Source organism: Scyliorhinus canicula, chromosome 1 (genome assembly GCF_902713615.1).
Source record: "Scyliorhinus canicula chromosome 1, sScyCan1.1, whole genome shotgun sequence".
Classification (NCBI taxonomy): Eukaryota; Metazoa; Chordata; class Chondrichthyes; order Carcharhiniformes; family Scyliorhinidae; genus Scyliorhinus; species Scyliorhinus canicula.
The window spans coordinates 262296838-262315265 of record NC_052146.1 but is presented as its reverse complement, the minus strand read 5'-3'; the positions used below and the strand labels follow the sequence as shown (position 1 = coordinate 262315265).

The 18428-nt window shown below is 44.4% G+C and overlaps 1 protein-coding gene across 9 annotated transcripts in view; it reads left to right on the top strand.

Moving 5' to 3' along the window:
* LOC119973889 (transcriptional-regulating factor 1) overlaps window positions 1-18428 on the top strand; it is a 274278-nt gene that overhangs the window by 194240 nt on the left and 61610 nt on the right. For 5 of the 9 annotated variants that reach the window (XM_038812482.1, XM_038812474.1, XM_038812501.1 and 2 more), the window contains exons 6-8: window positions 7231-7277; window positions 9234-9378; window positions 15970-16236. In XM_038812482.1, the coding sequence (XP_038668410.1) occupies window positions 7231-7277; window positions 9234-9378; window positions 15970-16236 (459 nt within the window). The remainder of the gene's footprint in view (window positions 1-7230; window positions 7278-9233; window positions 9379-15969; window positions 16237-18428) is intronic. The other 4 variants (XM_038812510.1, XM_038812528.1, XM_038812537.1 and 1 more) reach the window with 2 other exon arrangements.

The following is an 18428-nucleotide window of genomic DNA, read 5'->3' as shown; positions in this document are numbered from 1 at the left end:
CTGCAGCAGATATTCACAAGCTGTAATTAAGAAACAGGTGGCACAAGCAACAGGACCAATCAGACAGGAAGTGAGAAGGCTGAATGGATCTTTCCATTAATTTTTTAATTATGAGTGCAAAGTTTCATGTTGAAATTTAGAATTCAGCATTCAGTTGGTCTATACTAAGAGGGACTTTGCAATTATTACACTAACTCACGTCACCTGAATGTGAGGGTGGATTGAGGTTTGATAGTTGAGCAATCATTTGTTCTGGGAAACGCAGTAACTAAAACTTTTGACTTGTTATTCTTGCTTGTTATCAAAACCAGTTGGCATCAGCATTCCTGGTCAGCTGAATTTACTCTCTGAACAATTAATTTTTGTATTTGAAGTTGCAGGGGAAAGAACATTCAGAACCAACCCCACAAATTGAGTGGTTAATAATAATAATAATAATATTCGCTTATTGTCACAAGTAGGCTTCAATAAAGTTACCGTGAAAAGCCCTTAGTCGCCACATTCCGGCACCTGTTCAGGGAGGTCGGTATGGGAATTGAACCCGTGCTGCTGGCCCTGTTCTGCATTGCAAGCCAGCTGTTTAGCCCACTGTGCTAAACCAGCCCCAAATTAAACATTCTTTAATACTCTGGGAAGGTTGGATCTTTGTTCCAGGTTACCGTATCTGGCATCTGATTTTTTAATAAAAAATTGTACTATTGCCTGGCACCAATAATTCAACAACTGGAGAATAACCTTTCACCTACAAGATTTTTTTTTTTCAATGCCATTTTCTGAAATGGATGTAACTATTCATAGTTGCAATTTAAATGCTATTGTGACCTTGAACTGGCAGACATGCACTTGCTTTTCCTCCATTTTGTTCCTTGATGAAACAAAGCTGTGGCGATGTGATAGATGGCGTGTTTTGGCATTTATTGTGTTTGTAATAATTTAACACTGGCCAGTGGAAAGCAATTATACAGAGAATTTGATTGCTCTGTAGAACACTTTTCCTCAGAACTGGAGCCTATGTTGTCTCCGTTACTGATGATTAGAGATGTATTTCTCTTTACAGGCCCTTGCCTACATTGTGTGATTTATCCAAAAGAACTAAAGTTTCAAATGGACATTTTTTTCCCCCCAAAGCAGTGAGAAATTAACAAAACATTTGAGTTGGTATTCTCAGACCCTGCGCACATCCTTCATTCCACTATCGTAGAATCCCAACAGAGCTCAAGGAGGCCATTCAGCCCATCAAATCTGCACCAACCCTCCAAAAGAACACCCCACCTAGGCCCATTCCCATAACCCCACCTGGTCTGCATATCGTGGAACACTAAGGGACAATTTAGCATGGCCAATCCACCTGACCGTGCACATCTTTGGACTCTGGGAGGAAACCCACGCAGTCGTGGGGAGAATGTACAAATTTGACAGTCATGCAAGGCTGGAATTGAACCTGGATGGGCCCCTAGCGCTGTTATGCAGCAGTGCTAACCACTGCTGCCCATATCCTCTATCCTCACCTCCTCTATCTTTTTCAAAACCACTTTACTATCCTCTTGGCCCATCCAGGACGAAGGAATTATCTTGATATAATTATCTATCACTGTTTCTATCAATACATTTCACAGCTCCAAACTGATCCAGGATAGGCTGTGGTACTTTTGTGTTCCCATCCTTGAACTGAAGCATTTAAAAAAAAACTCAAGTTATCAAATCTAGTTTCATGCCTGGAAATATTTAGCTGTATTGAAACCTTTTTCTGTTTTTCTCCTACATTCCACCATTTACTTGGAGATCGGAACAATGTCTTACGTTTTAGGCTGGAAGGAGCTACAAGAGGTGTTTTCTTTCATGAATTGGTGCTAGAAATAGAGAAATTTTTGTTGTATCAGATTATTTTGTTATTAAGGGTGACCCGGCGCCCTGAGAGGGCAGTGCTAACCACTGCTCCACGATGCCGTCCCGGGTTGTCCAGAATTTCTGCCGAATGTTGGGTCAGCTGACTCACGGAAGCGTAATGGGGGGAGAGCCAGTGTCAAGCGGGTGCTTGACTTGGGGGTTTGGGATCACGGGGTTGCTGGGGGGGGGGGATGGGATGCTGCTTGGCTGACAGAAAAGGTGCCAACATGGGGGAACAGAGGGAGAGTCGGTGGGGGGGGGCTCCAATGGGAGGGCTCGAATAAGCGGGGGATGCGGGCTTGTGGCTGGCTGCAAAAGGGAGATGGCTAATCAGCAGGGAAGGGGGGATGGTCAGCCCTCCCGTCCAGGTTGATCACATGGAATGTGCGGGGCCTGAATGGGCCGGTCAAGGGGGCTTGTGTGTTCTCGCACCTAAAGGGGTTAAAGGCAGATGTAGCCATGCGACAGGAGACGCACCTAAAACTCGCGGACCAAACAAGATTGAGAAAAGGGTGGGTGGGCCAGGTGTTCCATTCGGGGCTGGATTCAAAGACCAGAGGAGTAGCAATCTTGGTAAGGAAACGGTTGGCTTTTGAGGCAGGGAATATTGCAGCTGACAATTGGGGCAGATACATAATGGTTAGCGGGAAGCTGCAGGGGACTCAGGTGGTGCTAGTGAACCTTTAGGCCCTGAACTGGGACGACATGGAATTTATGAGACTCGCGCCGGGAGAGGTCAGCCCCCACTATGGAGGTTAGATGTGAGACTGCTGGCAGACGACGAGGTTTGTGGGTGGATAAGGAGGAACATCAAGAATTACCTATAAACTAATGATACGGGGGAGTTAGCGGCGTCCATGGTGTGGGAGGCCCTGAAGGCAGCTATCAGAGGGGAGTTGATCTCCTATCAGATCCCATTGAGAGAAGAAAGAAAGAGCGGAGAGAGAAAGGCTAATTGAGGAGATACTCAGAGTAGACAGGAGCTACGCGGAGACCCCCGCAACGGGGCTACTGAAAGAGCGCTGCAGGCGGAATTCGACCTGCTGACCACGGGGAAGGTGGTAGCACAGCTGAGGAAGGCCAAAGGGGCTGTCTACGAATACTGGGAGAAAGCGAGTAGAATGCTGGCGCACCAACTTCGCAAGAGGGAGGCGGCCAGGGAAATTGGGGAAATACGGGATAAGGAGGGCAACACGGTCATAGACCCAGAGGGGGTGAACAAAGTCTTTAGGGTGTTTTACAGTAAATTGTATGAGTCAGAGCTCCCACCGGGGAGGTTCCCAAAGGTGGAAGTGGATCTGGTGGAGGGACTGGGGGCCCCGATAGAGCTGGAGGAGATTGTAAAGGGTTTAGGGAACATGCAGTCGGGCAAAGCCCCGAGGCCGGGTGGCTACCCTGTAGATTTCTACAAGAAATTTTCGGAACTGCTGTGCCCACTCCTGCTAAGGACCTTTAATGAGGCCAAAGAGAGAGGGACCCTCCCCCCAACAATGTCACAGGCTTCAATTTCACTCATCCTCAAACGAGAGAAAGACCCGCTACAGTGTAGATCTTATAGACCAATATCACTCCTGAACATAGATGCCAAACTGCTGGCCAAGATCTTAGCTGCTAGAATTGAGGACTGTGTCCCTGGGGTGATAGGGGAGGATCAGACCCGCTTCGTCAAGGGCAGGCAATTGAACTCCAATGTAGGGCAGCACGGTGGCCTAGTGGTTAGCACAACTGCCTCACGGCGCTGAGGTCCCAGGTTCGATCCCGGCTCTGGGTCACTGTCCGTGTGGAGTTTGCACGTTCTCCCCGTGTCTGCGTGGGTTTCGCCCCCACAACCCAAAAATATGCAGAGTAGGTGGATTGGCCACGCTAAATTGCCCCTTAATAGAAAAAATAATTGGGTAATCTAAATTTTTAAAAAAAAATTGAACTCCAATGTATGGAGGCTCCTAAACATTATCATGATGCCCTCAGACGGAGGGGAGGCAGAAGTGGTGGCAGCGATGGACGCTGAGAAAGCCTTTGACCGGGTGGAATGGGAGTACCCGTGGGAAGCGCCAAGAAGGTTCGGATTCGGTGAGGGGTTCATAGGTTGGGTCCAGCTACTCTACCAGCCCCCCGTGGCAAGTGTGTGCACGAGCAGGGTGAGGTCGGAATACTTTAGACTCCATCAGGGGACGCGGCAGGGGTGCCCCTCTCCCTGTTGTTATTCGCCCTTGCGATAGAGCCGCTGGCTATGGCGCTGCGGTCTTCAACGAACTGGCGGGGGTTAGTTCGGGGGGGGGGAGCATCGGGTCTCGCTTTATGCGGATGATCTGCTCCTGTATATTTCGGACCCACTAGAGGGGATGGGGGAGGTCATGCAGATTCTGAGGGACTTTGGCAATTGCTCGGGGTACAAACTAAACGAGAAGAAAAGCGAGATGTTCATGATCCAAGCTAAGTGGCAGGAAAAGGGAATGGGAGAGCTTCCGCTGAAATTGGTTGAGAAGAGCTTTCAGTACCAAGGGATACAGGTGGCTCGATAGTGGGATGCCCTCCACAAGCTCAATCTATCTCGGCTGGTAGAACAGATGGAGGGGGACTTCAAAAGGTGGGACATGCTCCCGCTATCTCTAGCGGGGCGGGTGCAGACCGTTAAGATGTTGTCCTCCCCAGATTTCTGTTCGTCTTCCAGTGCCTTTCCATCTTCATCCCTAAGTTCTTCTTTAAGCGGGTGAACAAGATCATCTCGGGATTCGTATGGGCAAACAAGACACCGGAGTAAGGAGCCTGTTGCTGGAGCGCGGGTTTGGGGGGGGGGCTGACGCTGCTCAACTTTTGCAGCTACTATTGGGCAGCTAACATGGCCATGATTAGAAAATGGGTATTGGGGAAGGGTAGATGTACGAGCGGTTAGAGGCGGCATCATGTAAAGGTACCAGCCTCTGGGAACTTGCAATGGCACCTCTGCCGTTTTTGCCGGCCCGCTACTCCTCTAGTCCGGTAGTGATGGTGGCATTAAAGATCTGGGGTCAGTGGAGAAGAAACAGGGGGATGGAGGGAGCCTCAGTCTGGACCCCGATACATAATAATCACAGATTTGTGCCGGGCAAGATAGATGGTGGGTTTCAAAGCTGGCATAGGGCAGGCATTAAAAGGATGGGGGACCTTTCCCAGCCTGAAAGCGCTGGAGGAGAAATTCAGTTTGCCCCCTGGAAACGCTTCCAGATACCTTCAGGTGCGCGCCTTTCTGAAAAAAACAGGTGGTATCATTCCTGCTGCTACCCCCACGCAGGATAGGGTGGTCTCCGGCACCTGGGTAGGGGAGGGGACGGTTTTGGACATTTACCGGGAACTTCAGGAGGCGGGGTAAGCCCCAGTGGAGGAAAGTAAGGGTAAATGGGAGGAGGAGCTCCCATTTAGGGCGGACGCCCTAAATAGGGTCAATTCCTCTTCATCATGTGCCAGGCTTAGCTTAATCCAGTTTAAGGCGGTCTACCGGGCACACGTGACGGCAACCAGGATGAGCAAGCTCTTTGGGGTTGAGGATAAATGTACAAGGTGAGCGGGAAGCCCTGCAGACCATGTCCATATATTCTGGGCATGCCCGGCTCTTAAGGGATTCTGGCGGGGATTTGCTAAGGCAATGTCCAAGATCTTAAACACGCGGATGGTGCTGAGTCCAGAGATAGCGATCTTTGGTGTGTCAGACGATCCGGGAGTTCAGGAAGTGAAAGAGGCCACGTATTGGCCTTTGCCTCCCTGGTAGCCCAGATCCTTTTAATGTGGAGGGACTCTAAGCCCCTGAGTGTAGAGACCTGGGTTAGTGACATGGTTGGGTTTCTCAGTCTCTAGAAAATAAAGTTTTCCTTGAGAGGGTCCATGGCGGGGTTCTCTCGGAGGTTGCAGCCGTTCCTCGACTTTCTAGGAGAGCAGTAATGTTCAGCAGCAGCAGCAGCATCCCGGGGGGGGGGGGGGGGGGGGATTGTTATGTTGTATTGTTCTTTTCTTTGTATGTACAGTTAACATTTATTTTGTTCTGTTAATTATTGCATAAGGTTATGCAAAAATTTTGTTTTTTGAGAAAAATTTGAATAAAAATAATTTTTTTTAAAAGTCATCATCATACCTGCGTCTAGCACCATCTCCAGCAGCGAGTTCCAGGCTCCCACCACCCTCTATGTAAAAAAAGAACCTGCCTCGTACACCTCCTTTAAACTTTACCCATCGCACCGTAAACCTATGCACCCTAGTAATTGACTCTTCCATCCTGGAAAAAAGCATCTGACTATCCACTCTGTCCATGCCTTCAAAATCTTGTAAACTTCTATCAGATTGTCCCTCAACCTCCGATGTTCTAGTGAGAACAAATCAAGTTTCTCCAACCTCTCCTCGTAGCTAATGCCCTCCATACCAGGCAACATCCTGGTAAATCTTTTCTGTACCCTCTCCGAAGCCTCCTCATCCTTCTGGTAGTGTGCCGACCAGAATTGAACACTATATTCCAAATGCGGCCTAACTAAGGTTCTACAAAGCTGCAACATGACTTGGTCCGGGGATGAAAGGGCTAATACATGAGGAGAAATTAAATAGTTTAAGCTTGCATTCGCTGGAGTTTAGAAGAATGAAAGGGGATCAGATTGAGGTATACAAAATACTAAAAGGGATTGATAAAGTAAACGTAGTAAACTTGTGGAGCATTTGTTCCCTTTTTGGTAAATTAATGGCCCAGATCTTCAGTCTCTGGAGAGACCGGGTGTAACCCCCAAGATGCACTTCGGGACCCTGCAGTAACATACTCCGACACACTGACTCCGTGAGAATTTCCTGGAAAGTTTAAATTTCGATGGGTAATTCCCCTGCCCCCGATGAACCTCCCGACAAAGTCTCTGAATCACAGACTTAGAACAGTTCCAACTTACTTGGATAGTTACCCAGGAAATGTTAGATAGAAAGGTCCTGGTCTAACTCCTGATTAACAATACAACTGATGCCCAACTTTCCCCCTCGACCCCTGTGTTTTCTCTTCCCCCACCCCCCACCCCAAACCACACCTAACGGTTCCTCCCAGCCCAACCCACTAATCCACCCCACCCTCCCACTCACCTTTGACGATCCAGCGCTCTGAGGAAGCAGTTCCATGGAAGACTGCTCTGCATTTTTGAAGAAGCCAGTATCAGGAAGACCCAGTCAAAACTGCAGAGCAGAGCTGCAATCTGCCGATGATTGCTGCTCCTCAGTAGGTTCGGGCCAGTATATTTTAAGGTAATACTCATTTTATTGTCCAAAGCTGAGGACATTGCATTGTTTGGAATTCATATACTGAAACTGAGTATTGGAAATATTTGTTGTATATTTCTCTTCCAGATTTCTATGATTGACATCAAGCCAGGGGAACCGACTGTTGAACTCAGGTACTGATGCATTTTATTCCAATATGTAGATGGTCAGCGAGTTACATTGCTAAAGCAACGGCAAACTCTAGTTTTTTAAATGCATTGGAATTCTGCAACTTGCGTTTGGCATATTTAACATACTGTCAGTTAAAGTAGTGTCAGATAAAATATGCCAAATCAAAAAGAAAATTGAACTGCTCATTGCATATAAAGTACAAGAAAAAGGGGGGATGTCTGTTTATCTTTAAAACTGAGGCATCATCATTCATTTCTGTGGTTTACTTGTTTTTTCACTTCCTTAGTTTCATGAAATTTTGCTTAATGAAATCTGCCCCAAAAGCTTTGTCCCAGATTCAATTTGTATTCTTCCGTGGCCTCCTGCTGCGTTGGTGGCTTTGGTTTTCATTTCTGAGCTCATTTGCATGCTGTGATTTTATAGGTGCTTTGGATCTAGGATTAGGAAATTGATTCACTATAAAAAGATTTTACAGGTCCTGCTGTTAGATTGGATAAACTGCCTGTTATACCCTTGAGCCGTGGTTTCCTATTTGCTCCTTGTATGCTAAACCTGATTCAATTGTAATATATTTAAATAGATAAGCATACACATGTCAATTTAGTATGCCAATTTGGTGCATGATAAAGTAGCTTTGCGCTTGTTGTAATTTGGGATGCATGTTTTTATTGTACTCCATTCTCCCTCCATTTTCATGTTCCCAAAGGCCATCATCACAAACCAACATAATTCAGCTCAACATCTTTCCTTTAATATCCCTTTTTCCCTTGTTTCCATTGTCCTCCGCAGCCCTGTTTGAACACAACTTTTCCCAAATATAAAAATATTTAATGTTTCATGTTTTCCAATTGCTTCCTCTTTTGGTTCAAATAAAATTTAATAACCTTCTCTTTGCTTATGAAACGTTTGTAACTTGTAAAAGTTCCTTCCTCCCCTCTGAAATTCGACAGCTGAAATGTTAAGTACTGATCTGTGTCCCCTGAAGCAAATTTCTTAAACCTGTTTGCTTTGAATTCCACTTTACCATGACCTCTTATTCCAAATGTCTGCATTTCGCACCCTTACCCTTTTCATCTCTTAACTCTCCCAGACAAGTTGTTTCTGTTAAACTTTCTCCAGCTTAATTAAAATATGCAGATTTATATTCAGAACATTCTCCCAAATTTGAATAATACAGCTGTTCGAAAGGTTGCTGCCACTTTTTATCTGAACACTTATTTGGATTTCAGTACAAAACAAAATAAATTGAAGCCGCTGCCATAACTATTTAATGAATTATTTAGAAACATTACAATTCGTTTTGTTATTTGTGTAAACCGCTGTCAACAAATGCCTTTGTTACAGTAACTGTTTTACCCAGCAGTGATAAAATCAGGAAATGTTGAAAGATTTTCCTCATCGTGTACACTCGATTTGTTGATTTTGATAGGTTCTACCAGCTTCACCCCTATCTTGGGGTGTGTTACAAATGTGAAATTTGAGCCATTCTACTGCAAGTAATTTGCATGCAAGGTGTGACACCAAACATTTGTTGGAATGTTTTCTGGGCTGAATTCTACCATACAACTTGCAAGTATTTTTAACACAGCTTTTCATCAGCTACACAGACATAAGTAAAACCCAAAGTGGTGTGTACTGATGATCTGTCTTTGTAGAAAAAGAGTTACTGATGCAAGTAACTAACCACTTTTACTTCCATTGCTGTGAAATGTCGCTGGCAAAGGCCTTAACAATGCAACGGTTCAAATGGGTACTGTTTGAATATGTAAGAAATTGTCTTATTTTGTGTCATGAAATTAACTAGCACCAAAAAAGTAAACCATGGTTTGTTCCAAATTGAAATTCAGTGTTAATAACCAAATGAAATTAGATTTATGTAGCACCTGGTACTGGCATTTCTTTTATGTAACTGCATATGGCCAGGTAAAGTTGTTAATGGATGCTGTGTCTCCAAACAGTGGCCAAATTAGACTTCCATTCCAGGAAAAGGCAGATGTCAAGAACAGGCTGACTTGTACAATGTGCCACAAAGAATTCAAGAGCCTACCTGCCCTTAATGGCCACATGAGGTCTCACGGTGGTCAAAGGACATCTCCCAAACAGGTCAGTAAGTATGTGTGTGTTAACACTCAAGGTATATTGGATATTTCTGATCCTTACATGTGCAAGGAATTGCTTGGTGCTTGCTCTGCTATAGTATTTTCATTACAATTTCAAGAAATTATTAGAAATAAAGGATGAGCACATTGTTAGAATTGAAATTGAAGCTTCTCTCTCTCACTTATTTAGATTTGCCTTTGGTGAATCTATTAATCTGCAATGAGGACTATTATATGGTAGTACAGTTGCTTTCTTATTATATGGTAGCACAGTTGCTTCACTATTATATGATAGCACTGTTGCTTCATAGCACCAGGGACTCTGGTTCGATTTCCGGTGTGGGTCACTGTCTGTGAGGAGACTGCACGTTCTCCCCATGTCTGCGTGGGTTTCCTCCGGGGGCTCCACAAGTGCTGAAAGACGTGTTTGTTAGGTGAATTGGACTTTCTGAATTCTCCCTCCGTGTACCCGAACAGACCCGGAGGGTGGCGACTAGGGAATCTTCACATTAACTTTATTGCAGTGTTCATGTAAGCCTACTTTTGACATTAATAAAGATTATTATTATTATGGCTGAACCATTTCCTGGCTACACTGGATGGACCTAAACGGTCTGCAGAAGACACTGGAGAGCAACCAGGAGTAGGAAACGTGGCAATTTAAATAATTAAGTTATGAAGCCTGGGAATGCCAGTCAATTCCCAGAGAATCTCGTAGAATCCCTACAGTGCAGAAGGAGGCCATTCGGCCTATCAAGTCTGCACCGACTTAGGCCCACACCTCCACACTATCCCAGTAACCCCACCCAGTCTTTTGGACACTAAGGTACAATTTAGCGTGGCCAATCCGCCTAACTTGCACATCTTGGACCGTGGGAGGAAACCGGAACACGTGGAGGTAACCCATGCAGACACGGGGAGGAAGTGCAAACTGTACACAGTCACCCGAGACCAGAATTGGATCCAGGTCCTTGGCCCTGTAAGGCGGCAGTGCTAACCACTGTGCCATCGTGCTGCCCTTTGTTGCTCCCTTTCAGAGTTCGACTAAGACTTGCTAACTAGGACTGGATCAAAGACTGAACCAACGATCATCTTGTCCATCTTTATCTATATGCAAATGCGGACAAATTTCAGGTGATTAGCTGCCAGAGATGGAAGTACGGTCACAGCCCTACATCAGAAACTGAGAGATATTGTTCCAGTACAACTGCCTGGTGGTTATAATAAACTTGTAACACAGCCCTTAACTTTCTCTGAATGTGAGAATTTCCAATAAAGCGATTGAAATGTGGAAAGAGAATATCGTGAGAGGAGAGAATTCCCTAAATGGCCCAAATTGAAAACTCAACTGACCAGAAGTGAAACTATTTTCTGCATGACTAAAGTCAGTTATAACCACACAATATTAAGAATATTAAGTGAGGACGTTGGAAGTAAAATTGCAATATTCAGCAAAACAGCCTTAAAGAGTGAAAGGAGGGAATATTATCAATATCCTCAGGGTTCCCCTGACCAGAAACTGAACTGGACCAACCATATAAATGAATCTAAAGTTGCCACAGTCCCTGAGAACCATAGGCTGTTCTCCCCTTTTGAGAGAGAGCTGGCTGGTGGTGATGTAACCTGATGGTCACCACACGTCAGGCGAGGGGTGTGGTTGAGAAGGTGGGGCATTCATGAAATCAATGCCGTGGCGACAAGAACTGGTCAGAGGCTGGAAATTCTGTGGCAAATAGCTCGCCACCCTGACTCCCCGTAGCCTGTCCACCATCTACGAGGCACAAGTCAGAAAAGTGATGAGATATTCTTCACTCAACTGGATAATAATAAGCGATTATTATAAGTGCAGCTCCAACAACACTCTCTAAAAGCTCAACACCTTTCGGGACAAAACAGCCTGCTTGATTGGCACCCTTCCACCACCACCACCTTCAACATTCACTCCCTCCACCACCAAGGCACAGTGGCAGTAGTGTGTACAATTTAGGAGATGCACAGCAGCAACTCACCAAGGATCCTTGGACAGCACCTTCCAAACTTGCAACCTCAACCACCCAGAAGAACAAGGACAGTAGATGCATGGGAACAGCACCACCTGGAAGTTTCACTCCAAGCCACACAGCATCCTAACTTGGAACTCTATGTTCCTTCCCTGGATCCCCCTTCTGAAACTCCTTTCTTTAATAGCCCTTATACCTACACCACTGGATTACAGCAGTTCATGAAGGTGGCTCACCACCACCGTTGGAAGGGTAATTTGGAGATGGACAATAAGTGTTGGCCTAACCAGTGATGCCCACATCCCCTGAATGAATAAAGGAAAATATTGCTGTCATTGTTTATTGAAATTATAAGTATTTACTGAGTTCTCATGGTAAATTATCTTTGGTTTAATTTAAACAAAACTTTCTTTGATAATCCAGTAACTAAAGATTGGTGATATGGTAGACACTTCAAATGGAGATGTAGATAAAATCAGTCGGCCTGAGCCCTATCTGTTCTGTAATTTACCACACACCAACTCTGTCTAATGATAGTTGGTTAAAACTAAAATAATATTTGGATGCGTTGTAAAGCATTGAAACTCTGCAACCTCTTGCATTACTTGGGGCTCTGAGTGGATCCAGGGGACACTTATGCAATGGTAATAGCAGATCATTTTGTGTCCACTATTTTTTTTTAAACAAAAAATTTTATTGAGGTATTTTAGGCATATAGAAAAAGTGACATTGTACAGGACAAAAAAAAAGAAGTCAAGGCACACATTACAAATTAAACATAGTGCAAACCTCTGCTCTTTTAACGCACGGACCTGCCTCAATATCCCCCTACTCACTCTTAACCCCCCCCCCCCCCATCTGCCGACGCTTACTCCTCTGTGAAGAAGTCAATAAATGGTTGCCACCTTTGGGCGGACCCTAGTAGCGAACCTCTCAGGGCGAACTTGACTTTCGCTAGGCCAAGAAAGCTCGCCATGTCCGATAGCCATACCTCAGCCCTCAGGGGCTTTGAGTCCCTCCATGCTAACAGTATTCGTCGCCGGGCTACCAAGGAAGCAAAGGCCAGAATGTCGGCCTCTCTCTCTTCCTGGACTCCCGGGTCCTCCGAAACCCCAAAGATTGCCACCCCAGACACTGAAAACCAAACAAGAACCGCGGGAGAATCGTCACCTAAACAGTCTGCACCCTCTCCGCCAATGACAGCGGGAGCGCATCCCACCGTGTCCACTATTTTTATATTACTTGGTGCAAGCATGCTTTTCGTTATTATGAAACATGAATTTAACACTAGATTAAGAAGGCAATATTGAGTATCATTGTTCTATAAAATGTTTGGGGACCCCAAACCAAACCTTTATACTGTGTCCCCACTATGCCAATGCTACACTTGAGCATAACGTTGTATTAAAATACTGAGTGAATTCTGACTCCAGGAAGCTGCAGAAGGAGAGAAGTTACTGCAGAACTTGCAGAAAACCGTCTTATTTATACAGTCAAGAAGCTCTACGAAATGTAGCAAACATAACTTGTGACCAAAACTACTGCAAAGTCTCCCAATGAAGCAGAATTATTTCTACAGAAAAATGCAGTACGTAGACAATAGTTATTTCACATAAATTATGTGCCTAAGATCAATCCTGGTCTCTTTCAGTCGTAGTCTCCAGGTAGAATTGATAGGGTAATTCCCTCACCAAATCTCCATTCAAGCCAAGACCTGTGACGTCACTTTTTGCAGCCATTTCAATGTTGACCAGCTGAGAACCTCAGTAATTTTAATCTGTCACATTTAGGACAGCACATGCCTGTTTGCAAATTTGACAATCCCAAGTATAGGCTTGTTAAACAGTTATTTTCAGAAATTACAAGTTGGCATTGCAAGGCCTGATTTTAAACCTTATATTTCTGCAGTCCCGTTTTACATTCTCTGGTATACAAGAGAACCTTTCTATTTTTAGGACTGGACAAAAAGCTGGTTCCATCACGGCTTGGGGAAACAACATCAAGTTTTTTTTGGTGAGCTAATAGAAAGGAGGGTAATAATGGTTGATGTGGTGTATATGGATCTCCAAAAGACGTGTGCCAAAGTGCCACATCATATGCTTGCCAGCAGAGTTGGAGCCTAAGGAATAAAAGGTACAGTGGCAGCATGGATGCAAAGCTACTGAGCAACAGAAAACGGAATAGTAGTGGACATTGGTTTTCCGGATTGGGGATGATGTCCCTGATGTTCCCCAGTGGTCAGTACTAGGACCAGTGCTTTCCTTGATGTACGTCAGTAACTTACATTGTGCAGGTACACTCAAGTTTTAAAAAATTACAGATGACGCAAAATGTGGACGTATAGTAAAATGGGAGGCAGACAAATTCAAGAGGTTATAAACAGACTGGTGGAATGGGCATATATGTAGGATGGAGAGTACTGTGAAATTATATTATTTTGTTTGGACAAATGAGAGGCAATATAAACTCACGGGTATAATTTTAATGTAGGAGCAAGAAGTGGGAAACCTTCAGTGTTTGTGCACAAATCATGGCAGAACAGGTGGAGAAAGTGTTTTAAGATCCAGGCCATTATACTCGAGAAATATGAACTCGAAGAGCAAGGGAGTTATGATGACCCTTTATAAACATTTGTTGGGCCTCAACTGGAGTATTGTCTAATTTTGGGCACAGAACTTTAGGAAGGATGTGAAGGCTTTATGGACAGGATGCAGAAAAGATTTACAAGAATGGTTCGAGGTATGAGGGACTTCAGTTATGAGGATGGAGAAGGTGTTGAAATTTGGCACAGATGTTCAAAATCATGAGGAATCCACAGTGCAGATGGAGACAAATTCTTCCCATCAACAGAAGGTTCGAGAGGGCGGCAAGGTGGTTAGCACTGATGTCTCACGGTGCCAATGACCCGGGTTCGACCCCGGCCCCGTGTGGAGTTTGCATATTCTCCTCGTGTCTTCGTGTCTGCATGGGTTTCACCCCCACAACCCAAAAGATGTGCAGGGTAGGTGGATTGGCCTTGTTAAATTGCCCCTTAATTGGAAAAAATAAAGAATTGGGTACTCTAAATGTATAAAAGAAAACAAACAGAAGGTTCGAGAAACAGAACATGCAGATTTAGTAATTGGCTAAAGCGACATGAAAACCTTTTTATGCAGCAAGTGGTAAGAAGGCAACACCTGACAGGGCCATGGAGGCAGTATGCGATTGTGGCTTTTAAAAGAGAATTAGATAAGTACCTTGAGAAAGAAAATTGCACGGTGAACAGAAAATGGTATGGATTGGAACAAAAAAAATGAGCTTGAATGGCCTTTGACTTGCATATTCTACGTTCCCATGGCAAAAAGTGAGACCTTGTTAGCATAACATATCCTGAGAACATAATAGTCTTCTGTGGCCTCTCTGCGAGATTGCTAAATAATTATAACATTTAACAGTTTAATGTGTTGGCAACTCTTATGGTAAATTGAATATGAACTGCTCTACTGGAGTGGAATCCTGGAGTTTATTGATTTATTATTACCTGAATTCATCATTTGTGGGTACTTAATTAATTTTCATTAACTAAACCAATTTAATTATTTTCATTAAATAGTCCATTGCTGCATGTTTACAGAATACAGAAACCATGCCTTTATGGCAGATTGAAGCACAATAAAGTGTCTACTGCTCAATTTGCCCATTGTTTCAATGTGCTGTAAGCCTCATTAATTTTAGGCAGTTATGGTGGTGATATAATTGTCTCATGCATAACAATTATCAGCACCTCGTGACGATGATGCTTTGGGGACTTGGTCGACATGTTTTGCATTTTCTGATTAAGCTCAGCAGGGCCAAGCTGCCCTGCTCTGCCCTTGGTGATGCTGCTACTTCAATAACCCTAATGCTAATAGAAGGAACCCTACCTGCTACATGCTATTGGTAGGAGTTCCTAAGGAGTTCCCATTTACAGTAAATAGTGGATAACGGTCCCTTCCATTAGCAACAGGACATGGGAAACAGTGATGTTGAGATTTCAGTGGGATGGGAAATGCAGTGAACTGGAGATTGAAAGACAAAGAATGTTGAGGAGGGGCTGGAATCTTCCCTGGGAAGAATGAGAACATTAACTGGGGCAGGAGGGGAGAGGCTCACCAAAAGTGTGCCAGGATGACGATCCAGAATGGAAGCTGAAAGGAAACATTAGATTTCCCGAATTCCCTGCAGCACAGTAATGTGGTCCAGTATTATTGGAGCAACCATTTTATGTTTGGTTGACATATTTGGATAACTTAATTGTACCATCTCGTGCTTTGTGAGCACAGTTTATTTAATTTCATTCATGTTTTTACTTAAAGCATCGACTTGCTCAAAACTGAATATTACTTATCAGCGGTGCACATTGGAATCCAATAAAATAAATGTCCACTGCAGAAGCTAAGCCAATCATGCAAAGTACATCAGATCTTTGACTTTTATGTACATTTGCATGGCAGCATCCTGCAACTTAATTTTAAAAATTCAGTGAATGTACAACTGCACTTTAGAAACTGAGGGTATATTACTTTATTAATCTGCTAGATCCTATCTGATCTGTCTCAGGTGTGTTGCTTTGCTAGGACCCCTCTGTAACTGAGGCTGAAAGCCTTTGGTTGTCTGTACAGGATGAAGGAGAGAAGCAGCCTAAAGAGGTGGATCACCTCATGCCCATCATCATGCCTGTCTCTGTGCCTGTAAAGCTTCAGCCTGCTGAGCCCAGCAAGCAGGCCACCACTGCAAAGGACAAGCCTGCCAACTCTGTGTCAGATGACGAAATGCCCGTTCTCACGAAGATGACTGATTCTCCACCACACGCTCCCAAAGTGACCCAACCCTGCTCATCCTCTGTGAGTGCTGCCATTCTTGCAACTAACCCTGCCAATGGTGTTTTGTTTGAAACCCTTTGCTTGCTGGTGGGAAACTGTCATGGCTTATGCTGCAAGTTTCAAATAGGACCAGATTGCCAGTAAAATACTAACTGAAATGATCGGAGTTTGGTTACCAGCCCAGGTTACATTCAGAAATTGTGAAATTGCCATTCATAGATGGTGCATCTTTCTGATAAAAGTGCGTTGGTGTTCAGTTTTAAACTAGTTTAAGCTTTATGTAATCATACAAGTCCTGCATGCAAACATGGTGTGGATTGTTGATTATTTTGTGGTTCCAAACCCGATTCCCCTGGGATGCAAAGGGATTCATGTGTAAATCAAGTTTGTTGTGTTTGCTTTTATCTGCATGCTATTGCCCTTTTGCGCTTGTGACTTTGATAAGTGAAGCTCTTGTACTCCTGTATTTCAAGTGAATTGCAACTTCAGTTGCGGCAGGAATCTCTTCAGTCCAATTTTTTTCCAGAGAGGTAATGGTCAGGCGGAAGAATGCACAATTGGCTTTCACTTCAATGTTCCAGTGACAGCAAATTATTCATTGTAATCTCAGCATGTATCAACGTCAGGCATTCTCTAGCAATGCCTAAGCAACATATCCAGAAATATATAGTAATTGTAGTGCACACATCTTCAAGGAAGTGCTTGAATCTGCCCTTGAGGGGAATCTTTTTGAAGACCTTTTCCAAAAATTACAATGTTCGACTTTGTTTCACTGGTTTGGTCCATGACATCTTTGTCAGTTGTCAGAAACTTTTGTTTGTATTTTTGATTGAAATCAAAGATGATCTTGTGTTACCGTTGAAGCTGTAAAAACAGCCCCCTTTTAACCTGGAATTCAAATACATTTCAAAAAGTAACATTTCAGTGGCACAGGATCGAGCTTCAATCTTGAGAAATGAAGTTTGTAATTATCATTTAGCCTTTGACTTCTGGAAATTTATGAATCGTTTGCTTTTGTGTCCTGTATCTCTTCAATAAAGTCAAGGGCGGAATTCTCTTAATGTGAGACTAAATGCCATGGCGGAGGTGAAAATGTGGAGTGTCGTCTGCTGTAGCAGCTGGCAGGAAAACAGACTAAATCTTACGGCTCCAACCTCAGTAATTATGCACCCGGGTCCTTCACGCCATATTCAGCGGTGGGTCAGGCCTGGCTGGTGCGTAGTTCACCATCATGGCCGGGTGCCACATTGAAACGGTGCCCAAGCCTCACTGACCCAGTGTTGAAGAAAGAAGGTGAACCTCCTGAAAATGAAGATAGATCTCGGGGAGCACTCGGAGACTAGACGATGGACCTCCGGAACACCGATGAACCTCCAGCAGCATTCTAAGGCTGGAGAATGGGCCTCCCTCCAGGACCCTCACCCTGGAAGGTCTAGCTGCAGACACTCTCCTGACCCACTGCTCAGTGTTCCGAGGTTGCGTGTGGCCTCCACCTTGAACTCCGGAGGCAGCCCCAGGCATTGTGTTCAGATGAGCCCCAATATCTGCACACCACGTTGTGTGGATGTGTTTCGGGGGCGCCCTTCTGCTTCCCATTAACGGGCTAGAAATGAGATTCCCACCATACTGTGGCAGATTTTCGAACCTGCCATGGGGGCACCAGCGGAAGTTCCCACTTTAAATTCACACCAGCATGAAACCTATTTCTGGTTTTACACACCAAGCGAGGGCTTGGGAGAATTCTACCCCAAATGTTTTTGGCTCTTGATGTGGCTTTATCTGCTCTTGTATTTTCAAGGAATTGTATTTGAAACCCTGGATGCCCCTGCCAGCGGCCACACACTTCCGCGTTGTTCGGTTGTACTCCCACTTCTTGTTTTTACTTTGTCTGCATTACCTCGCATTTCCCCACATTAAGTTACACATTGACTGTCTGTTCATTTCATTAACCTATTGGAGAAATGGTGGCACAATTGTAATGTCACTGAACTAGTAATCCAGAAGGCCAGACTACATGGCTTCCGATCCCACCACAGAAGCTGGTGGAATTTAAATTATGGTTAACAAAATCTGGAATGTCAAGTTATTCTCAGTAATAATGACCATGAAACTACCATTTATTGTTAAAAGAAACCCATCTGATTCACTGATGTCCTTTACCTGGTCTGGCCTGCACGCGACTTGAGACCCACAGTGATATATTTGACTCTTAA